Source organism: Phyllostomus discolor, chromosome 7, assembly GCF_004126475.2.
Source record: "Phyllostomus discolor isolate MPI-MPIP mPhyDis1 chromosome 7, mPhyDis1.pri.v3, whole genome shotgun sequence".
Lineage (NCBI taxonomy): Eukaryota > Metazoa > Chordata > Mammalia > Chiroptera > Phyllostomidae > Phyllostomus > Phyllostomus discolor.
In genome coordinates this window covers 48435099-48460338 of record NC_040909.2, presented here as the reverse complement: position 1 = coordinate 48460338, position 25240 = coordinate 48435099, and the positions used below count along the sequence as shown (strand labels likewise).

Sequence of the window (25240 nt, the reverse complement as noted above, 5' to 3'; positions counted from 1 at the left end):
GAATGCATCTTTATCTTCACACACATCCTGTATGCAGACAAACTAAGTGCTAGAAGGCTGAGGTTGGGAAAAAATTGGAATGGGAAGTCTGCACTTCCTCTAACCTGGACCAAAAAAAAAAGTATCTAAGTCTGCCTCTGCTACCAGCCAAAGGACTTCTGAGACTCAGCTCAAGAGAGTTGGACATTGTCAGTGTCCAACAAAGTTATATGCAGTCTTTTGATGGGTAACAGGTTCAAGGTGATGAGATGATCAGCACAGAATTTTAAATAGCAGCCAAGAGCCAAGGTGCTGTGTCTTTTCTAATTCCCACAGCACTTAGCTCACACTTGGGTTCCATGGACAAGGGGATGCTGAAAAACAGTCTCATATTCTTTGGCCACTGTCTTCCTTAGTTTTAAGGAGGTTGAAGACACACACCTAATAATTACTACTCCACTAAGTTTATTTCACATCCACTACTCCACTAATTTTATCAGGTATCTTGAGGCCAAGTAAAAAGACTTTAAACTCTACAGTCATGTAGGTTGAATGACCATAGTTAGCCTTCAAACCTGAATTTTTACCTTAGCAAAAAGGCAAGTGAGAATGAGGAGGTGCACATACCCTCCCCACCTTCTCACTACAGAAACCGTAGGGCAGCCTTGATTCTCCACTGAACTGCTCAGAAGGAAAGTATGTTCTCCTCAGTTAGCTAGAGCTTCCAAATAATCAAATTTACATCTTACTGTCATAAAGAATGAATTGTATTTTAGAAAAAGGATCTCAAGACATAAAATATAAAACTATAGGTTCTCTGAATATTGTACCTAACATGGGTACTCACAATTCATGTGCTTATAATAAATATGCTAAAAGACTTTGGGCAAGTTACTTAATTTTTCTGTGCCTCAGTTTGTCATTTATTCATTAATTAATTGATTCAGCTTATTTTTAATGAACTTACTATATGATATTGTAGAAACAATGGGAAAAAGTATAAGAAACCATCGTAAACTTACAGACTAATGAATGGCACTTAGCTAGACTACATTTCAGACTCCCTTGCAGTTAGATATGGTCATGTGATTTAATTCTGGCCAATGAAATATAAGCAGAAGTGATAAGTCATCTCCAGGCCTGGCCCATGTCTGATCCCATCCTCTTCCCCTCTCAGTCAGCTGATAGAAGGACTCTGAGAACTATGAGGAGGATGTAGTGACAAGATTGAGGGAGCTAGGTCTGTGAATGACTGTATGGAGCCTGGCCCTCATCAACCTGAACTGCACTATGTTAAAGGCAATAAATAAGCTGTTGTCATGCTAAGCCACTGAGATTTGAGGTTTATTTGTTATAGCAGTTACATTACTTTAACTAATACAAATCCTTAACAATGTCTGGCCCACTGTAAGCACTAAATAATGACATGATTTACATTTAAAACAAATTCCTAGTTTTCCTGCTATATGTTTTATAAGACCAAAGACGGAGGGAAGGAAGGAAGGAAGGAAGGAAGGAAGGAAGGAAGGAAGGAAGGAAGGAAGGAAATAATACTGAGGCCTTTTAAATAGCTCTTTCTAAATTTTGTACCTGGGTGCCATTTGTTCATCCACAATTCCTAGGGAAATACCATACTTCCTTCCCAACCAAATACGATTTCTGCCTGGATCCACGGTGCCAAGGGCCTCCTTCCTATGATCCTGGGCTGCAGCTCTCACTCGGCGTGACTGCCTCTCTTGAATCAGATCATCACAGCACCTGCTTTGGATGGGGTCCCACTGACAGAAATGGGGAAGCACTTTGCCATAATTTTACCAAAGCAGATGATAAAACTGGAAGAAACATTCATATGCATTATATGGTTTGGTCACATGCCAAGATTACTTGGCAGAGAAAGACAGATGTCACCTTTGGGGCTAATCCTTGTGGAGTGAGAGGAGGTAAACTGTAGCAATACTATATTTAACCATGTAACTCAGATCGTCACTGGAAAATAAGTGATTTCAAATAGTCCAGTAAACAAAATAACCTTTACTTGCTACTTAACAAAAGTCAGCTTTTCTTCCTTGTGTTTTTAAAATTATAGTTGGAATACATGTTTATTGTAGCAAGTTGAATATGTAGAGGTGGAAAGAGAAAAATTTAATTTTTCTTTCTTCTTCTAAATTATCCCTGCCCCCTGGCAATCAGGGTATTTTATCTTCAGACAAACCAATGCACATTTTTTAGGACTAACCCCAGCACTGACTTTTTTTTCTAACACAAATGGGATTGCACAATATGTATCTCCAATCAAATTGCTTTATTTAACCTAACAACTTATTGTGAGTATCCTCCCAGGTGAGTATTTTTAACTCTAACAGATTCTTTTAAAATAGGTATATGACATTATCTGGGAGAAAAAGCTATTTGATGAATTTTAAGACCTAATTAACTTTAAGAGTTAATAATTGTTGATTTTTTGGAGGGAAGTGAAATGTTAAATAGACCAGTTTATATTAGGAAACATTCAGACTAACATGAGCAAAGTACAAAAAATATACGTATATATATTATACACATATATTAGCAATATACAGAAGCTAGGAAATTCTTGAAATCTCAGTGTGATGGTAACAACAATCTCTGAGGGTGTTTCTGAAGCAAGTTTTTGTATGGGGAACTAGGTTCTTGACTAGGTCTTGGTACCAGAAGCACCCCTGTGGTGTGGCTTGACCCAACCGGATATTTGGCATCTGTCCTTGGTCACTCTTATGTGTGCAACACTGACTTGCACTTCTGGGATCTGGTTCACTGAGGGAGGGAGAGAGGGAGGGGAGATGCTGCAAGCATTAGCATGCTGATCACACACCCTACCTTTGTTCTCTGATCTGAGGTCAGATGGAATAAATCATTCAGCCTCTGCATTCAAAGTCCTTCATGTGCACTGCCCATTTTTAAATCAATAGTTAGAGTCAGCAGGAGCAAAAGAGAACCAGAGAACTCCTTTGAGCAGTAAGTCACTGCTCCCAGGAACCCATAGCTGTGGGAGTTTTCTGTGTGTTTCTAGGGTATTCACATTTCAGGTGGGAGCAATCAGTCCAGACTCTTTGAGGTCCAAGAATACACCTGCTAATGAGAAATGCCACTTTGATCATTTGCTTTGCAGGTCTCTACCAGGCCTATGCTGTGCACTTAACATATATCACTTGATCCTTTCTGGATCCTATGAGGTAGGTATTATCTATATCCTACACATGAGGAACTGAGGCTCAGAAAGACTCTGTGGTTTGCCTAAGACCACACAGTTTTAGGGTATAAGCAGCATCAAAGTGTGCATCCTCACTTAGCCACCAGCCTGGCCTTAACTGCAGATGCCCCCGGGTGTCTGGAGTTGTCTCTGCTTGTCTTGGACTCCTATACCAGCTGTGCCATCTGTGTGTTCATCTTTTTCAGGCTTCTGAGTCCTCCAGATATGGACCTAGTTGGGCCCTGCAGAACATAGCTAAAAAGTTCTGCTGTGACCCAAAGAGACACTCAAATTCTGTTTGTTCAACACCCCCTAAAGTTTAAATATAGGGCCTTTCAAGTTTACTCAGGCATTCTGACCATAATGACAAGCATTTGCATGTAACAGGGCCATGAAGATCATCCTACTCAGATTCCTAATTGTATATATGAGCAGAAAGATGATAGGTATGTCCAGCTGGGTGGAAGAAGTTGGGGATGGGGACAGGTGATAGTGGAGCAGTGACAGCAAGGGCTACAGAATGAGCTAGAGCAGGGTTTACAAACTATGGCCTATGGGGTGATCCAGCCCTCCACTTGTTTTTGTAAATGCAGTTTTACTGGAGCACAGGCACACCTTTGTTATGTATTGTCTGTTGCTGGCTTCTCACTACATCTGAGTGGAATAGTTATGACAAAGACTGTAACATCCTCCATTACTATCAAGCCCTTTACAAAAAATGTTGACCCCTGGAAAAGACAGAGGCACACAGGTTGATATGTGTTATTGGGAACTTTCTAGTTCTTACAGTGAGCATTAAGTTCACGGGTATTTGTTATATTATGATCAATTAATTACTGAAGGCTACATATGGGCTATCCATAGTCATGGGTCATCAAGGAATGATTATTATTAAGTTCTCTGCACCTGAAAATAGACCAGATGGTGGGGAAGAAAGGAGGAAGGATGGAACCGTTTAGCCCTTATTAAGATTTAAATGGCTCATTGTCGCCTACACCTGTCTTTCCCCCATTGTCTCTCCCACGCAGAACAATGTTGGAGGACAAAAGATGGCAGCCGAGTAAAGCAGATTTTTCAGGAAGGGGCACAATGAGTACACTGGGTTCTCTGGAACAGAAGGGGCTTGGCCAAAAGAGAAGAAGGATCCCAAAGAACAGGGTATTAAGGACAGTCACAATCCAATTTCTCAACGTCACTCACAAAGGGCCTCTTTCCTTGGTAGCACCAGAGTGGCCTGAGGAGCCAGGGCTCTGACTCTCTTGTCAGGACCTCCCTCCACCAGTCAAGTCAAGGCCAGCCTTTGAAAGCTAGCAGCATGAAGGTCCTGGGAGACATTCTCATGGGTACTTGTGAACATTTATTAAGGCACTCTGGGCCATGACATGTATTGCTTTATTAACTCTGGAAAAATCTTGTCAAGCAAGGACCCCTATTATCCCCTGTTACTCTCTGAGGCTCTCAGGAGCCTAGGGTGCAAGTCACTTGCCCAGAGACATGGAGCTGGTGAACGAAGAAGCCAAATTAAAATCCAGACTCATCTGCTTCCAAATCCCACATTCAGCTGCCCTATTATCCTGCCTGAGGCCAGGGAGTCCACACTGCCTCAAGAAAAACACGTTTTTCATTCTACAAGTAGTCACTGGCCACACAGAGGATTCAGCATGTTGAAGCGCAGCTTTAGGCATCCCCAGCACAGCAAATGTCAGGGGATTTGCACATTCAAAGACATGTTTCAGTCCCCAGGGGAAAAGTTCCCAACAGCTTCAATTAGTTCACTGATGCTCGATGCTCACAGGGACAGCTTTATTGTTTTATATGTGAAAAATCAGGGAAATGGTGAAAGATTGAGAAGTATTTCCAAAGTCACATGAACCAAAAGGTCAATACAATGGGGGTGGAGATGGTAGGAGGGGGAAGCAAAGAAGCAGCTGAGAAGTATTTGTGGCACCAGAGAGAATAGACTGTGATGTCCGCTAAAGGAAACCATGGCTATGAATTTCAGGGCATCAAGGCCCTGTCAACACAGCTAATCCCCACGGATGTTGACTGAATAAGCCTTCGATGACCAAACAAGTGCACTGTGGAAACCGTGTCAGCCTCCAGCAGGCCAATTTGTCCTCATATTACACACTCTGCTGGCTCTGTTGCTAGATCCCTAGCTCCAGGGTCCACGGCAAGCCTCCCCCAACCCGCCGAGGGTTGACACAGCACGGTTACTAAGTCAACAGAATTCAGAAGCCACAGCCGGATTAAGAAGGCAGTTTTATTTTGGTGCCCTGGACTTCAAGCAGATTAAATAATCAAAAAGCCGAGCCAGCAGGGTCATGTTTGAATGCTACAGCTGTTCACCGGAGTTTGACAAACGTTCTTTCTGTGGCTCGTCATCTGAATGGGAAAGGCAGGGATGATCCTGGGGAGGCTGACACTTTCAAAAAGAAGAGGGGCACTGTCAAAAGGCCCTCGCATGGAAAACAATCCCAGCCAGATGGAGACAGGGGAAGGACTGCTTAAATAAGTGGTCTCCTGAAAGCCACCACTGTTTTCTGCATTGAAGGAAAGCACAAGCAGGATTCAGAAAAAGTGAATGAAAGGCTGGACTCCTTTGCCATGACCTCTGTTTGCTGATCTGCCAATTAATAAAGGTGTGCTGTGGGTTCAACACGGAAACCTGCGGAGACACAGTCATGAAAGGTGAGCCATGATGAAGCCCCTCACCCCTGAGAAAATTCCGTAAGAAAGGAATGGGATCCCCTCAAAAAGGTGTGTGTGGGAAACCTATTTTCAGGTTATCTTTCTTTAAAGACCAAACAGATAAAAAATGTCTGTGATGGGAGAAGTTATGCTTGTGCCAAGATGGGTCAGAGGCTGGGCATGTAGACAAATGTACCCAGCCATGATCAGATATGCATTTGGCATGTCACCAGCCATTTCATACAAAACACCTTGCTTCAACTTGGAGTTCATAGATCACCCCCTTTGGAGAAGAGTAGATTGGGACAAAAGAAGGAATAACAAGCTGGCTGCAGTCTCAGAGACAAGCCTTTCATTAATAGATTAGTAGATTCTGTGGAAAATGTTCTCTCAGTGAAGATTTGATTTCTTATACTAATTAATGCTTGAGATCCACAGCTAAAGTGCAAGTGTTGAGTCATATCTGATCAGAAGATGTCTGGCTTTGAAAGAAGTCATTTAGATTATTTGCAAAATTATAGAAAAGGAAAAAAGGATTTTTCTCTTTTCCATTTTGGAAGAGGGAAGGGAACTATGATGCTCTGCATCCCTTGAGGGAAACTGAACTGAGCAGAGCCTCCCTCAGAAGGCTCCCTGAACATCTTTCCTGTTGCCCCAAAACACTGTTCATGTCAGTAGAAAATTCAAGGAACAGGCTCCAGTGCATTTAGTAGCTGCATTTGACTGACCCTAGTTAAGGACGGAAACAAACAAGTGAGTAAACCTCTTTCAAGATCATTTTTTTATGTGTAGATAGTTACCTTGAGTTTTCAATATTATTATGTGGACTTGTGAATTCCTCTATCAATTTGACAAAATGTCATTGACATTGTTGGCTATATTTTAAAATTCCAGTTTCTGGGAAAAAAAGAAGGGAGTGATATAGCTACTCTGGAGAGTGATCTAGAAGTATCTAAAAAAACTCACCGTCCTGTCTGAACCCTGCAAGGAGGCTCCTTTTGATTCTAGACACCTTCTTCCACATTTCCTCATGGCCAAGTTCCTCACAGCCAAGGAGCTCTGTGTAAGAATGCTCTTTGCAGTCTCATTTGTAGTTATGAAAAACTTTAGTAACTCAAATGCTCATCAGTAAGGGAACAGCTAAATAATAAGTGCCATGGACTCACCATGAAATATTGTACAGCAATATTGTAAAAGAAATGAATTAGCACTCTATGTATCCATATGGATAGATCAGTTTTCAGTGAATAAATTGCAGAATAGAACATGCTGATGATTATATAGATAGGTTTTTAAAAACCACTATAGAAAACAGTACTGTGTGCATGTATGTGTGTTTGTAGGTAAAAGTATTTGACAGGCAGTGAAACACAGCAGGGAAGAACCTGATAGGCTCTGGCAGCAGACTGCCTAGGTTCAAATCATGACCCTACCACTCACATATGTATAATCCTGGGCAAGTGATTCAAAGCTACTCTTGAAGCTATTCTCCATGCCTCAGTTTCCTCACCTTCAAAATAAAGATACTAGTAGAACCAGGTTTATAAGGTTATGAAGATTAAATTGGTTTTTATATTGTAGATCAATATTAAATCAATTTATATATCTATAAAACAGTTAGAATGGTGCCTGGCTCAAAACACATGCTGTGTGATTATTTGCTATTGTTGTTGTTATTAAGGTCTGCTTTTAAAAGGCCTACTGGGATACATCAGTAGGGTGGGTGGGGGGCGGGAGTTCGTGTCAGAAAACATGGCTTGTGTGCTAATCAAAGGGAGCTCAACTATATCAGCAATTCATAGTTTCTCTGAGTTAAAAGAAAAAGAGTAGGGCAACCCATAAATGACTGTATTATAGGAACATGGGTGCTTATTGTATTATTCTTAATGTATTTCTGTATTTTTATAGAATTCTTGAATAAGAGGGGGACAAGCATCATTTGTGGGATATTGCACCTGCAATGATGAGCATCAGTATATAGGAATGCTTTAGACCTGCCCTATCCAATATGCTACCCATGGCACCATGAGACCTTTACATTTAAATCAATTAAAGTTAAATTATAGTAACAATCCATTTTCTGGGCTACAAGTGTCCCATTTCAGAGCGCAGTAGCCACACACAGCCAGAGGCTGCCATACTGGACATCAGATATAAACTGTTTCCATCACCACAGAAAGTTCTAATGGACTGTGCTGATCTGGAGCATACTTTTCAGAAATGTGACTATCTAAACTCCCTATAACTCTTTTCTACTTCTGGCCCAGATAATTTTGATGTTCCCTACAAAGGCATGTGCCTCAGAAAGACTTTTTTTCATCTTTCTATTCAATATTCTAAAATCTTTCATCTTCTAATTTCTTAGCCACTGAAAAGGTATCTTTCCCCAGGTTTCTGACATTGTTAACACAGAGGTTGCAACAGTTACTGACACTGGGGATATACTCAGTCTAGCCCAATTCTGGGAAAGATGAACAATAGAACCTCTCCTTCAGAACCTCTCCTCCATGATGTGCAAGGTGTTAGCTGGCTTGGAATCGCATTGCCTGTGATTTCAAAGGGGAAGAAATGAGTGTGCCACTTACAAACTGATTCCCATCCCTGTTGCTTTCTGTTTGTCATAGGTGAACTGCTCCTGCTTTCAAGTGTGATTTTCCTGCTCCAGATGGCGTGTGGCTGCCCGGAGAAGTGTCACTGTCACTCAAATTCTGTAGACTGTAGCCAGCAAGGTCTGGCTGAAATTCCTCCCAATTTGCCTCCTCAGACTCTAACGCTGCATTTACAAGATAACCAGATACACCAGCTTCCTGCTTTTGCATTTAGGTCAGTACCACAGCTCAGGACCTTAAACTTGTGCAACAATTCCCTTTCAACCCTGGCCCCTAGAGCTTTCCACGGACTTCAGCACTTGGAGGTATTAAACCTAACCCAGAACTCCCTGCATTCCCTGGAAAACAGACAGTTCCATTCCCTCTCACAGCTGAGGGAGCTTGATTTGTCATTCAACAACATCAGCCACCTTCCCACCTCCCTGGGTGAGCATTGGGAGAACCTAACTGTATTTGCGGTCCAACAAAACCAGCTTCAGCAGCTGGATCGGGGGATCCTGGAATCCATGCCCAGCGTGAAGTTTTTATTTCTCAAGGACAACCTCTGGAAATGCAATTGCCACTTGCTTGGTCTTAAACTCTGGCTGGAGAAATTTATCTATAAAGGTTAGTAACGTCTGTTTGGAAACCTCCACCTGTGTGTTAGTAGGGCAAAGCTCATCTGTTCTCTGCATTAGAAAGAACATCTAGGAGTGTGTAACAGGCCAACATAATTTTGTTCTTTCACATTGACATCATTTCACAGTATGGCAAAAGAAGCAAGCAAGTCATTAAAGGGTGTTTAAATTCAGGTATTTAAATTCACCTACAAATATGGTTCATGAAGATAACTTTCCACTTTTTGAATGACAACAACATTAAATTATTTATCTGGAAACTGTAGGCCCTTAAGAAGGAGGAAAATTTGATCTCCATCTGAATAACAGCTAAATTCCAAAGTGGCATCAAATTCTGTTCTCAAGTATGATCTACCTGGGGCATGGTATCTCTCCTTGCAACTTGCCTCCTTCTGTATCTGCCTTTACCCCTTTGACAGCTATAAATTTTCCCTCAGATTATCCTTCTGCCTTAGCAAGTACCAGTTATTGAAGTTAGATGCAATAGGGTCCCCTCTCTAAGGTTATTATTTCTTTAACCAGATGTCAAATCAAAGCAAGAGATCCTAGAATACTAAATATGAGGGGCTCTAGAAATCACCCAGGAGTCAGCAAACAATAGCCCAAGGGCCAAATCCTGCCCACTTCCTGTTTTGGTAAAGAAGGTTTTATTCGAACACATCAATGCCCATTTATTATTTATTCTTTATGACTGTTTTACAATATAAGGGTGAACTTTAATAGTTTTGATATGTATATCAAAGCTTAAAATATTTACTGTCTGGTCCTTTATAGAAAAGTCCGTCAACCCCTTCTAACTTAATACTAGCTTGTTATCTATGAGAAATGGAAGTGCAGAGAGGTTCAGCAATTTGCCCAAGATGACAGAGTGAAATTCAGGTGAGAATAGAATGAATAATGGGTTTTGAGTCTTGGCCCTACGTCCTTTCCTCTACATCACAGTGGTTCATTCATTCATTGCTATATTTGAATGCCTTTTATATGCCAACCACTTTTCTAGGCACTGAGAAAAGGTCATTCAAAAGAAAAAGCCTATCATCACAAAGGTTGCATTCTGATAGTAGAAACAGATGTCGAATAAGATAAATATCCATGTTCAGAAAGCAGTTTGCACTAGGGAAAGAGTGAGGCAGGGGAAGGGGAGAAGGGGTGATAGGATGGGGGTTCCACTTTAGACAGGAAGGCCAGGGAAGGCCTCTCCAAGGAGATGACATGGGCGAGCAGAACCTGGGCAAAAGGAAAGAGTCATGAGACAATTGAGGGAAAGAACAGCAAGGGTGGTGGGCCTGAAAGGGGAGTAAGCTTGGCTTGACTGAAGAGCAAAAGAGTGTCTGGAGCAAAGAAAGGGAGAGAAAGAGCAGACAGAGATAAGGTAGCACAAGCACTCAGGGGCCGAGTCATGTAGGAAGGTACAGAGCAGGATGAGACATTTGGATTTTATTTTAGGTGACATCAAAATCTTTTGAATTTTAGTTAGGGGAATGACATGATCTGATTACATTTTAAAAGGTCACTCTGTTGACTCTAGGGATAGCTGACCAGACCAGACACTGCCAATGAACGGGGGGAATAAGGAGAAAGTAATTTCATTCACCCAGGAAAGAGATGGTAGTGGCCCAAACCAGGGTGCTGAGAAGGGATCAAACATTGGCAGCTATTTGAAATACTGAACTGATAGAAATTGCTAATAAGTTGGACTGGGAAGTGAAGAAAAGAGAATTATGGGAAGTTCAAATTTTTTGTCTTGCAGGAGTAACTGGATAAATGAAGCAGGTTGCTGATAAGGGGGGGAGGACTGGGGGTGAGGGAGGGGAAAGTGGGTGAGCGAGCATGTGAGGTGGTAAATAAGACTTCAGTTTGGAGAAGGTCACATTTGAGATGGCCATTCATATCAAGGGGAGCTGTTGCCTTGGTGGATGTGTGTGTGAGCCTATAGTTCAGGAGGATAGCAGAGCTGCAGACATGAACCAGCAAAGTCCGGAGGGTGGCAGCAGCTATATGGGAGGAAGCAGGCTGGAGCATGACATGTGTTTGGGGATGCAATGTTGAGTTGAGAATCCCTCTCAACAGTATGAGGCAGCTTATCACTACGCAGCTAATCTTGAAGGTGACCTACAACAAGGGCTAGATTCTGTTGCAAAAATCTTTCTTATAAGAGGTTATAAATAAAACTCTACATCTCTAGGTAAAGTGTCTTTAGCTATTGTGTTCTAGACTAAATGCTAAGCATAAGCCAAACCATCATAAAAAAATAGTTTTCATCAAAGAAGAACATTTCTTGACCCCCCCAAAAAATAGTTCCTAGGTCCAGTACATATACTGGAAAGAATATAGGATGGTGTGGAGCTCCCTGTACTCTGTCACAAACTCACTGGTGAACTTTGGGCAGCCGTGCCCCTCACCAGCTCCCAGGGTCACCAGGTGGACACTGACAGTGTAAAGCTAAGGAGTTCCTGAAACCTATTCTGGTCCTCAGATTCCTGACTCACTCAGTTCAACACTTCCTCCTGTAGACCAGTCCAGCACAGACAACAGCCTTTCTGTGGAAGGTAAAATTGATTTGGGATCACAAGAACTGGGTGGCCCAAAATAACTAGGAAAAGAGCCCAAACAGATGTTAAATGTAAGAGACAATCTGACTACTGATGTATTGACTAAAGGTAAAATAAGGGACTTGGTATTGGCCAAGACTTCATTTACAACAAGATATATAAACAGATAGAAACCCTAGCAGTATTAGTCAGGACACACTACCTCAGTGATATACAAAATAAAAAACACTCATGTCAGAGTCCAGGGGAACTGGGGGAGGGGCTGGGGTCTATGCAGTCATTCAGGGACTTAAGCCCCTTCCAGCTTTTGACATTGCCAACTTGACCTCATGGCCACTATGGTTAACACCAAGTGGGGACAAAGTGTTTGGAGGATTAAGGGAGCTTTGTGGCCTAGAAGTGACATTCACCGGTTCCAGTGGCCAGAACTGTCACATGGTCCCAACCTGACCACAAAGGGTGGAGAAATTTCATCTTCCTGTGAGCCCAAGAGCCAAAACACATGCTTTGGTGAATACTTAATAATGTCTCCTCCACAAAAACATGTGCACAGATTTTGTAATTAGTATTCCTCTCTCTTCATTTATAAGTAACAAATCATCTTTATGCCAATAGCTAATTGTATTAAACATTTATTTTGGGCTAGATATTGCACTAAATACTTGACATTATCCAACTGAGTCCCTGTGAGGTGAATTTCACTATTTCCCCCTCCCACTTTCCTGATGAGCAAGCAGAGACACAGAATGGTCAAGTAATTTGCTTAGCATTGCACAGCAAAGAAATGGTCAGACTCAATATTTAAACCAAATTTCTTCCAAGATAGTGGTTAAGAACTACTAGTGCCCAGATGGGGGATAATGAGTGCTTCGCAAGCCAGAGTTTCTTGCTTTGCCAGCTTCCATGAGTCTAGAAGGGTGTGGAACACTCAGCTATCATCAGCAGACTTGCCTTCTGGGGTGGAAGGGGGGGAGGTCAATCCAGGTTGAAGACACAGCTGCACAGGAGACCATGGAGCTCTTGGTGGCCACAACTCCTGCCTTCCAGCCATGTCCCAAGCTCTAGCCTGTGTATTTCCTCACCACTGGGTCCCAAGGCCATGCCTCCCACTCTAACATTAAGCAGCAGGAAGCTTAGAACTGGAGAAAGACAGTGCTTAAGCCTGGAGCAACTGGGTGACCCACCCCAGTCTTGGAGTAAGCTAGCTGATGGAACTGCTGATAACTTTGGCAGGTGGGCTTTCCTCCCCTGGTGGAAGTCTCAGTGCTTTTTGGCTAGGCTGAGTGTCATTACTTCTTCTCAAAGCCCCACACTTCATTTCTATCTCTCTGGCCTTCCAACAAGCTCCAGGGCACAGCATAAAATGGTCCACGAGGCAGAGATCCTTCATCATGGTTCAGTCTGGTGGCACCCTGGGTTCCTCTGGAGCAGCCATCCTACACACTCTTGCATAGCAGTTCAGGAAAAGAGGAAATTTCCCTGTAATTTCTTTGCTTTAGAGTTGGGGCTCTTGCCTTAGGAGATCACTGAAGAAGCCAGGAAGGGCCCAAGGGACTAGCAGTTTCAGATTCAGTTTTAAGCAGTAGTAGCAAAAAAAAGGAGTGAGGTGAATTTTGCCATAGCCACTAACCCCAACGTGACCTGGAACAGATAACCCTTGCACTGCAAAACAGCCCCAACTACTAACAGGGCCACATAGAACTCTGTGTATAAGGCTCAGATAGAATGAATGTGAAGGCACTTCCCAAACTCTGCAGCGCTATGCAATGCAAGAGAGGGTTCAACTAACACTGAAGTGAAGACCTCCCACTCATTCCTTTCTGCTATTATTTCATGGTTCTCCTACAATATGTACAAAGAATCTCCAATCTAACTTGGCTAAGAGTGGTGCCAGTCTCCATAGCCATCCTGGGGTACGAGTTTATTGCAGCCAAGGTCACAGGGGTTGGGCTCTGCCCAGGCAAAGGGCTTTACTGAGGGTCATTGTGTTAGCTCAGCTGACTTCAGGACACTCCAGAAAGGAGAAAATACAGAGAGGAGGAAGTAGAAACAGTCACTGAGCACAGTGGGAAAAACTGGGATCAAGGGAGTAAGCTGGGTGTGGATATGGTTCTGCCCACTTTCGACCCAGGTGACCTTGGACAAGAAATACCCACTATAGCAGAGTTGGCAGAACAAATCTAACAGTGCTTTATAAACTATCAAGTTGGATACAACTATGATGTTTTTAATAGCAAAATATTTAGTCAGAGAAGTTTATTTGCCCTAGGTCAAAGAGTAAATTGGTGGTCAAACTTGGCCAGGACGGAATCTGTCAGCCCAATGCTCTTTTTCAAAAATAATTACTAGGCACCCAAATCCTCCACATAGTCCACATACCTCAGGAAATCAATTGCCTTACAGAGAATAGAAACTGGGCCTAATAATCCATTGGGAAGTTTAGTACTCAAAGTACTAAATGTTTCAAGGCCTGAAACAAGTTAATTGTACTTAATCCCATGAATTTAGCTAATATTACTGCCAAATCTTCAGATATGCAAGACACTCAAAGACCATGACCTTCCATTTAGCATCACTGAAGAGCTGCCAGTCACATAGGGTCCTTGTAATTAACACATAACATCACAACAAAGGATGTTTGTTTTATTTTATTTATTTATTTATTTTTTACATTTCCAATGGGAATTTAGTAGGATAGGTTTTCTTGTACAGGGGGTTCACTAGGGGCGTTAGAGCCCTCAGGTTCGCCTCAGTGCCCCTTCTTGTCAGCTTCTGAATTGCTTTTGCCTCAGCATTTATAAGGTAAAGGTGACCAGGCTTTCAATGAATTCTTGGTCATACATAATTGCCAATTTAGTGTGTGGCATTTTTAGCATTTGGCCAATTTAGAAATCCTAAAATCATAAAATATCATTGTTAAGTTTTTTGACTCCAGAAAAAAAAAAAAGGTGATTTATAAATTCCATCTGCCTAAATTTTACAGACAGGATTTTGGAATTCTGTTGTATCAGATTCTATTATCATGCTTTGCTTTTGTTTTTTTAAAGGGGGAGTAATGGACAGTATTATCTGTGCATCACCAGATACCTGGAAGGGAAAGGACCTCCTTAAAATCCCCCATGAGCTGTACCAGCCCTGCCCTTTCCCTTCTTCAGAGCTGGAATCCTCACAGGTGCAGCAGCTGGCTTCTGCCCACTGGGCTGTCCCAAGGACTCCTGAGAGCCACAGCATGGAGGAACGAGACCAAACCGAGTGTGAACTCAAACCCAAGCCCAGGCCGGCTAATCTGCGTCATGCTGTGGTCACCGTCATCATCACTGGGGTTGCATGTGGGATCCTGTGTCTCATGATGTTGGTGGCTGCCATCTATGGCTGCACCTATGCAGCTATCACAGCCCAGTACCGTGGGGGACCCTTGGCTCAAACCAATGAGCCCGAGAAAACAGAAGGAAAAGAGCTCTTTGACAGCTCACCAGCGTGAGAACTTTCATCTCAAACATGAATTATCACTTTAGGCCAGAAGACCATGTCTGAGTAGGGCTGATATGTTCACTGTTACTGCCACCTCATTTTGCCTTTTCCAAAAGTAAAATAATAATAATAATAAATAAATAAATAAATAAATAAAAGGTGTGTCTGTAAAAAATAAATATTCCTGGGAAGAAATTTATGTTGAGATTTTTAAAATACCATAATGAAAAAGAGGTGATACTTGTGTTCTGTGCCTGCGAAGTTATTGGAATTATTCTATGTGGGAGAAGGCCGTGCACAGAGAAAGGGGGATACCACCTCTTTAAGATACTCTTCCCTGCATTAAGTTACTTTTCCAGAGCACAGAAATTCAAACACATGTGCCAGTCAGCATTCCTGGGAGCTTTATGGTCCACTGGAAAATTGCCAAATTGTGAGTGCCTGGGAAGAAGCTGGTGATCTTACCCAAGGGGCACTGAATGCCTCTATAATTCAAGTTCATGCTAGATTGGTAATACTTTTAGATGTTGTGTATGTTATATATTTAATGGGAGCGTCTGTTGGTCGGGAATTTCGTAGCTTGCCACAAGAGTCAGATTATATTTAATTTTCTAAATCAGAAAACCATTTGGGGCTTTCTAGGCCACAGAGGAAGAGGAGGGTTTCATGTCTGGATAATGGGACTCAGGCCCGGGGTCTGGAGAAGTTTTTTGATGCAAGGGTAAGTAACATATAAACAAACACAAAGAAGACGGGGAGCCAGAATTCAGGGCACATATTATTGAAAGGCCATATAGAGCAGGCGATTGGAACCTTCCATTTATAACTCACAGCAGGAATAAATTTAGGGTGGGCTTGGAGTGAGATAATGGCTTGTGTGTATCTGCATCTACAGCTACAGTGCACAGAGTGCACAGACTCGTACAACCACACCCACACGTAAACATACGCAGAGCAATCAGTTTACCCACTAATGAAATGCAGCCGCGGCAGGGTGGAAGCCAGCAGCTGTTGACCACCACCCAGATTGTCTACTCAACACTCGGAGAAAGGAAATAGGAAGGAAGTCTGAAGAGAGTGGGAATTATCAAGAGACTAGAGATATGTGGCAGCAGCCATCCTGAACAGTATTTAGGCCGTGGTTTAAAAAAATCAGGTGTGGCTTGCTTTACTCCACAGACACGGTCCTGAAGAGTTGCATGCAAAGTGAATTTCTGTAAATTGAATCATCATTTTAATGCAGTGGGGGAGCTCCCTATTTAAAGGAACCTTTCATGGAATCTTTCTGTAATGACAATAATTGGCTCCAGATTTATGCATTTTGTAAATTTGCATTTTCTCATGCCAGGTTTTCTTAAAGCAGAATCTACCTGCTCTCTCTCACAATGCCCTGTCTCATACTTAGTCACCAGTTAGTACTGAAATCACTTTACACAGAAGAGTTAAGGACATGTCAAAAGAAGACAATGGCAAGTATAGAGCAAGCTATTCCTCTAGAGGCCTTAACAGACATTGCTCATCAATCCCAGCACTCTTCCCAGCTGAGCCTCAATGCACCACAGATGCCTTCTTAAGACAGCTCTGTAGGCAACCAGAACTAATCAACCAAAGTTGGTTCAAAGGATAAAATACATTTGCCATTCAGGGTACAGGCTCTACATTCACTTCCTCAGGACATGTGAAAATTAGGTTGAGTCCTAAGTCAGTAGTCTATCCCCTGACCTGAAATGCAAATGGGAGGTCTGCACATGCAGGAGAACTGTCTCCGTCTGATGTGGCCAGAGCTTTGCCCAACAGTGTATGGGGCTGAGGAAAACAGACAATGAACCTACCACAGCCTACCCTGCAGGACACATGACAATGTACCCCTAATCATCACAGAGGCCATCTACCCCTGCCCACGGTGCTTCACAACCAGTGTGGGCCCCACACCCACCCACAAGCTAATGATGGGCCATCTTTTTGGAGCAGCAATTTTGCTAAATGATTTTTCTGGGAGAAAAGTATAAACTTTAATGTTAATTTTTTTGAATATTAAAATAGACCTGGATACATTAAATAGTATATTGAAAAATTAGCATGGATTCTAAGATCAAAAAGAGATGCCAGAGAAAGCATCTGTTCCATCCCAGTCCTGGTGCCTCCTTTCCTCTCTGTCTCGTGTACCACACCAGTGGGCAAGGCTGAGCACCCGGTCTAAGGACACAGTGAACAATCTTTCTGCCCCTTGCCCTGGACTGTGAGTCCTTGGCCAAGAAAGCAATATGAGAAAGGAAGTTTAAATCTTTTTATATGTCGTCCCCACTTCACCAAATGTTTCCAGAGCTCGCACTACGTACCAGGCATAGTGAGAGGCATTCTCATGAGCATTTGTCATGTAATCCTGGCAACTACCCTGTGAGATGTTTGAACAGATATTACATAAGCTGGGAACTACTGAGGCCAATAATGCATGCTTCCTCTTGCTACTGCGATTTCAGACCGCCAATGCACAGGGCTCTGCCAGTGGTTTGGTGACACTGAAGGTCAGCCCCGCCCCCTGCCCACAGTGATCACATGTGAGAGCATCCACTGCACCACAGAAAACCCTTAACATGGCTAGAGCCTTCACTTGTCAACATTCATGTCCTATTAGGTTTCCAGGTATGGATGAACTCAGGCAAATAGATTCCTGCTTTATTAATAGTCCTTAAGGAAAATGATTAAAATGGTATGTATGTATATTCAGATTTCTATCTTTTGCCTACAGTCATCACAAACAGAAGTTGGCAATGAAAATAATTACTTAACCCTGAAATGTCAACAGCTTTTCAGCACAGAAAAAATATAAATCAATTTGTTTAGATTAACAAATACAGAGTTATCATTTGTTAATATGAGAAATGAAATGTTTTAACCGTAAAAAACATCATAGATGAAAGACCCAATTTGCAGGGTATTCTGAGAGAACCACAAATTATCTTTCACAACCACTGCAGCTCATGAGGGGTAATTTGCAAACGCCTCACAGATTACTTTCAGCTGTTTGTTGCTGCTGTCTTGTCATATTCATAGATTCCCCAATAAAAATGGCCTTCCATCAGGAGTCTTGTGGAGGGTACATGCTGAACAAAAATCACATTTAGTGTTGATCATTTCTGAGAAAACCATCTAAAATGTAATTTTTTCACCATATTTACCAGAACAGTATGGCTATAGACTGGTGATTTTGCCTTGGCAGAAGTCACAGGTTCACAAGAGCAGGACCCAATGTACACTTGTAGCTGCCTGAAGTGAGGCCTACAAGGAGGGTGTATGCAGAACGCCCATGCCACAGAGATTGTAGAGGAAGAAGGCCTAGTGTCAAATCTATACCTGAAAAGCTTTTAAAATTAAGGCAAATATCCCTGTCCCTGCAGAGAGAATCTTCTGCTTAAGAGGATAAAATGTCAATGGACAACTGGGTGTTCTATTTTCCCCTTAGAAAAATGGAAGACTGAAAAGTGATTCACAGTATTTTCTCCTAAAGATCCACAAAAATTCTATCCCATTATTCAAGTTAACAAAGCTACCCCAGAAATAAGACACTCTTTGTCTCAGATCCTAAATATCAAAGGAAGTGGCTAAAGCAATATCTAAAAGAATCTGTCTGTAGCACACATCAATATAATGAAACCACTGCTAGAAAGCTATAACTTTCTGTTGCAGATCAGGAAATAAATGTTTCCAATTTGGTCAAACCCACCAGCATGTCCATTGCTAAATGCTACTAGACAGTAACCTACCAGCAAATGATATGCAACCCCACATGGCATCACTGGGTTGTGAGTTATGTGTGCAACTTCAGGGAACTATCCTGTTTTCCCTTCTGATGAAAATGCTTTATTTTTTAATACTCAAATTGCAGTGAGTTCTCAAAGAAACCCTCATCCCATTCAGGAAAGCAGCTTCATAATCAACCAGTCTCCCTTTCGGTTCTTGACTGGAGTATCCTTACCTACTTTCACTCTGATGATGATGAATATTCATCTTGGTGAATAAGATGTCACACAATTACAAAGGACCATCAGGAAGACCCAGTAAAAGAACCAGAGGATTGAAAATTGAGGAGGTCCTTAGAAAGCATTTAGTCTATGTCAGGTAAATTTCAGAATATCTGTGACTAACCTCCTACCCACTTTAGATATTGCTAATAGATGACAGAAAACACATATATTGAGCCCAGCTGAGGGATCAGAATCCTTTTTTTTTAAGACTCCATTTATTTTTAGAGAGGGGGAAGTGATGGAGAAAGAGAGGGAATCATCGATGTGTGAGAGAAACATCGATCGGTTGTCTCCTCCATGCCCCCAACCAGCAACCTGGTCCACAACCCAGGCATGTGCACTGACCAGGAATCAAACCAGCAACCTTTTGTTTTGGGTGACAGTGCTCAACCCACTGAACCACATCAGTCAGAGAGGACTCAAAACCCTTTTAAGACTGTTTTCTACATATCCATTACTAATCAACTGAAGTTGACATATGAGATTAAACCTACTTCCTACCCTCATATAGTTCTATGTTCTTATTTTATAATTGCTAAATAGAAGCATAGAAAAGGAAAGAAACTTTTCCAAAGTCACAGATAATTAATTTCAGGCCTGATAAATGAAGTTGCAAGAGCATGGGGTTAGAATGGACAATTCAATCCAGCCCCCACCCCCACTCTTCATTCATTCTGCATGAACCACAATATCAAGACTATAACATTATTATATTAATTATTTGGATGAGGATGATTATAGTAACACCATCAACATTTACTGAGCACACAATTTTGTGCCAGTTGTTTTCCAAGCACAATACTTTTACTTTCTCTAAGCCTCTACTGACCAAAACAAGTAGGCATTTTACTGTCACATTACAGATGAAAAGACACTATCATTGGGTTTGGGTCATTTGTTCAAGGCACACCACCAGTAAGTAGTGGAGTAGGAATTTGGATGCAGGTCTTCCCAAGGCCAAACTCTCTGAGCACTTCTCAGAATGTGACAGGTTTGAAGAAGTCAGAGCTGGAGTCCTTCCCTGGCATAGCCAGCGCTTGAAACATAGCAGAGAAAAGAAACCCAACCACCAACCAGCATGCCACTGCCAGAGCTCTGGTTCCACCAACACCCAGAAAGCAGCACAAAAAGCCAAGGCAAAATGGGAAAATGAGGGTTTTTTCTACCACTGTGACTCTGTTGGGCTGGAAAAGCTGTTCTTAGATGGAAGGGGAAGAAATTCAGTTGAACCAGAGAAAATGATTAAATAGACACTGGCTAATAAGTAGTGTTTCCCATTGAAATCTTTATGAATACATGGAAAAAGAAAAAAATTATGCGTATACTAGAAATTAGAAATACTGGCCAATGATATCCAAGTCTTCAACAGGAATGCCCATTGTTCAGAAAAAGATGTAACTTTCAGTGGGATAGAAAGGAAGAGAGTAATAGTCTAAACTCCTCACCTGATGCTGTTATTCCTTCCTCTGAGACACAGGGCTTCAAGAAACAGAGGGAATCCATTCACTCCTACATATTGAGCGTGTGAGGACATTTAACTCCCACAACACCTGGCATCAAGACACTCAAGGGGAAGCCATTTACCCTGCTTATTGGAAAATACCCCATATTTTAACAATGACTAAAATTAAGAAAGATACCTAAGCTGGAATCATGTAAAATATACTTAACAGAAAAAAAAAAGAAGGAAGAAAGGCAACATTGCCCTTAAGATGCAGAAGAAGCACTTTTAAAGTCGCTGGTTGGATTTGGTATACATTATGCCCATTCACATTCCATTGGCAAAATCATGTGATATGACTAAGTTTGGAGGTAACAAGGCATAGAAGCACACGGCCCAGCAGGAAGGTACTGCATATGGCAATGTGCAAGGATATGCAATGCCCCACAGGGAAAGAAGGAGTAAATAGCTGCAGATAATAATAAAATAATAATAAAATAATGATGACTAGTGGTAGTAAATGATAAGCAAATACAAATACATAAGTGATAAATGAATAAAATATACCACAGTCAGCATCAGAAGTACAAAAGAAATACTGCAACATATTGAATCAGTGATACCAAATACATACTCTGGAATATGCTCTCCCAGAATACAGAAGGAAAAAAATAGAGAGATGAAAATAATAGATGATAGAAACAAAGGAGCAAAATGAGATTTTTGAGACAACTAGGAATTTAAAGACTGACTAGGTAATAGGTAATTAGGAATTATTATTTTTAGGCAATGGTATTGTTATATTAAAACCAAAATGTGTACTGATATATTTATGGATGTATGATTTAATGATCAAGATTTAATTTAAACTAATTTGGGTGGTGTGGAAGTGTGCTGGGGGTTGAAGGGCACAATGGCCATGAAGTTGATAGCTCCTAGAATTGAGTGAAGATACACAGAGATTCCTTTTATGTTTTTGTCTACTTTTGAGTATATTCAATGTTACCCAAATAAATGTAAAAAAAAATAACTTCAAGGTCTGTGGACTCATGAATAACTAATTTACTAGAAATACCTATATCAGCAAGACTGTAGAGGAAGGGTGGAGGGTAAGGATGTAAACGGGATTGGGACTTCAACTTGGAATCTATTGCATCTGACAAACCTATCTGAAAAGGAGTGAAGCTGTTGAGTAGTCAGCAGAGTAAAGTGAGAAAGGTCTGGCTTGTCATTAAAATGCCATGAATTACATGTAAAGCCTTGAGAGCAGATAGAAGGCACAGTTAGAGACCCTCGGGGCCCTCAAATATTAACAATTAGGGACATAAGTGGAATCAGCAAAGGAGACCCAGGAGAGGTAAGCAGCCAGGTAAGCAATACTTCAAGGAGAACATGATCAACATTGTCAAGACCTGCTGACAGACCAAGAAAAAGGACATTTGAAGTTCAATTTTAGATTTGGTTATATGGAAGTTATGGGTACCCATGATGAGAAATGTTTCACTGTGAATAAAACCTGATTGGAGTGGGTTCCAGAGAGAATGGAAGACAGGAAGTGGGAAAAGCATACAGCATACAAGAGTGAGAAATACATAACACAAATAAAATAACATAATAACAAAAATAATTTTGGCTTAAAACCTGAATATATCAGCAAAAAATCTGGAAAATGGAAGAAGGCTTGTAAAGTAAAGGCATATAATATGATCATGCCCTACATTTTCAAAGAGATTTGTATACTCCCATATGCCTGAACCTGGTCACATGTAATATGGCCTCAAATGAGGAATGACATTCAGATGTTAATCCCGACCTCATGCAGATCTTTCACCTAGAGTAGAACCAGGAGTTCTTGGTAAGTATAAAATTTGGAAAGCTGTGGGAATAAAAAGTCTTTGATCAACACTGTCCCTTTCCCAGAATGAACTGACCAAAGTTTTTGCTATGAACAAGAAAGTCTACAGACTGACTGACAAATCATTTATGCTCCTGATGCAATTGCTCATGCCCATCCCTTCCTTCCAAGGAGCAGAAAGGCACACTAGTTCATTTATACTTTGCAGGCCTTCCACTTAGGATGAGTCATACATACTATGATCTTAACCAAGATCAAAATCCCAACAAGGTCACTAGGGGATTTGCCTGGATATAAGCACTTAAATAAATCCCAAAATCTCTCATGAGCCATGTTAAGGGAAAAAAATCCCAGAAACTGTTTTCCACCAAAGCATGTGAGGGCATGTCCAATCTTCTACCAAGTATTATGCTGATTACACTGTTCAGAGGTTTATAAACTAGAGCAAAGATTAAGTAAATCACTGTCTTGACTGACAATGAGAACATGTATTTTTAGAAAGGTTAGTATCTTAGATTGGGATTTCTGTGTAACCACACATAGAAAAGCATCAGGCACAGATGGACACCACCTCATATATGAAGCTCTGTCTTCAACATCTACTTATATAGCCTCTGGCTTAAACATCCACTTCACTTCTATAAGAGAAAAAGATGGTGAAAGGAGTGAACAAGTCAGCATTTTATGCTTTTTTTAATGGACTGTGATATATTTTCATCTAAAGCAGGAGTTGGCAAACTTTTTATATAAGGGGCTGGGTGCTATGTATTTTTGGCTTTGTAGTCAACACAGTCTCTATCCAACTACCCAGCTCTGCTCCTTTTAGCAGGAGGTATCTATAGACAATATAGGCATGACTTTGTATTTCAATAAAATGTTATTTACAAAAATAGCTGGAAGATATCTGACAAAGTACTTATATTCAGAATATACAAAAAAAAAACTCTTACCCCTCAACAATAAAATGACAAATAAGGTAATTTAAATATATGCAAAAGGTCTGAATATACATTTCTCCAATGAAGATATGCAAGTGGCCAAAAAGCATATGAAAAGATGCTCAATATAATTAGTCTTTAGGTAAGTGCAAATCACTTTACACCCACTAGAATGGCTAAAATGAAAAAGACAGACATTAACAAGTGTTGATGAAGATGTGGAAATATTGGATCCATCAGGCACTGCTGGTGGGATTGTAAAATAGTGCAGCTACTTTGGAAAACAGCTTGGCATTTTGTCCAAATATCAAACACAGAATTATGTGACCCATCAATTCTACTCCTAGGTCTTTACCCAAGAGAAATGAAAACGTATCCACATAAAACTTGTACCTAAATGTTCACATCAACATCATTAATAACAGCTAACAAGTAGGAACAACCCAGATGTCTATCAACTGCTAAATGGATAAATAAAATTCTGCATATACATACAATAGAATATCATTTGGCAATTAAAACAGTATTGACACATGTTACAACATGGATGGACCTTGAATACAGTAAGCTAAGTGAAAGAAACTAATCACAAAAGATCACATACTGTGTGGTTTCACACATACTGTGATTTCATTTATCTGCAATGTCCAGAATCAGCAAACTCATAGAGACAGAAAGTAGAATGAATGGTGGTTTCCTGGGGCTGGGATGAGAAGTGGTATATTAAGAATGAGAGTGTGTGTACGAGTGATTCTTTTTGGAGTGTTGAAATTATTCTAAAATTAGATAATGGCCATGGTTACACAGTTTTGCCAGTATACTAAATCCCAATGAACTATACATTTTAAATGAGTAAATCTTATAGTATATGACATATATCTCAACAAAACTATAAATAAACAAAACATGATAAAATAGGTGGCAGCCTAGAATTACAGATTCCCATAGCTGTATTTTGTCAACTCCTGTTTTAAGGCATAGGTGCATGAAAATGGGAGCTTCCAAGTCATACTATGAAATGTATCAAGATACTATAATGACATTCCCTATGCACATATTTACAGAGAACAGTATGTAGCAATAGGCAGTGGCTAGTGAGTGGTGGTGGATGTAACAAAGTCATTCTTAACAACATAAGAACATCAATAATAATTTACTATAATAATAATAACCATTACTGGGCCCTCAACTGTGAACATTTACCAAGTACTTTATATGTACAAATGTACAAATCTTTATATATATATATATATATATATATATATATATATACACACACACATATGTGTGTGTGTGTGTGTGTGTGTGTGTAAATGGTCATTATATCTCTCAACAGGAACCAAAGGGGCCCCCTAAAGCTAGATTGAATCTGAGTGCAAGAAATATTCTACTATTGGTTAATAATAAAACAAATATCAATCTTTAAAACTAGGCTGTTAGAAATCCAAAGCACCAATCAACCTCATTTTACAAACTTGAAAACTCAGGCCCAGAACAAGAGGGGACAATGGTCCTGTGTTCACTCTGATGTCCTGGGTTCACATTGGCTTTAATGTTCAAACCTCACCATGACCTCAAAAAGAGGGATCTTAACTTGCCCATAGAGAATATATAAGCCAGGTATGAGGACCTGTTACCCTAAAATTCTGCTGCTGAATTTTAGGGGAGGGTGTGCTGGAGCTTTGACTCAGGTTTATAAAAAGATGGTGACTCTTGGGAGTGAGTGTCCTGCGGAGTTAGCACAGAGGATCCAGTTTCTCAAAACTCTGGGCTATTTTTATTCCTGGAGTAGCAATCCTCACCATGTCCGTCACTGGCCACCATGGTATGTAG

General features: G+C 40.9%; 2 protein-coding genes across 2 annotated transcripts in view; one reads left to right on the top strand and one right to left on the bottom strand.

Annotated features, from left to right (window-relative positions):
* CACNA2D3 (calcium voltage-gated channel auxiliary subunit alpha2delta 3) overlaps positions 1 to 25240 on the bottom strand; it is an 867352-nt gene that overhangs the window by 134600 nt on the left and 707512 nt on the right.
* Positions 5335 to 15272, top strand: LRTM1 (leucine rich repeats and transmembrane domains 1). Its single transcript, XM_036030917.1, has 3 exons — positions 5335 to 5899; positions 8524 to 9114; positions 14725 to 15272. Exons 1-3 carry the CDS (start codon positions 5893 to 5895, stop codon positions 15156 to 15158), a joined length of 1032 nt encoding a protein of 343 aa, XP_035886810.1. The 5' UTR covers positions 5335 to 5892; the 3' UTR covers positions 15159 to 15272.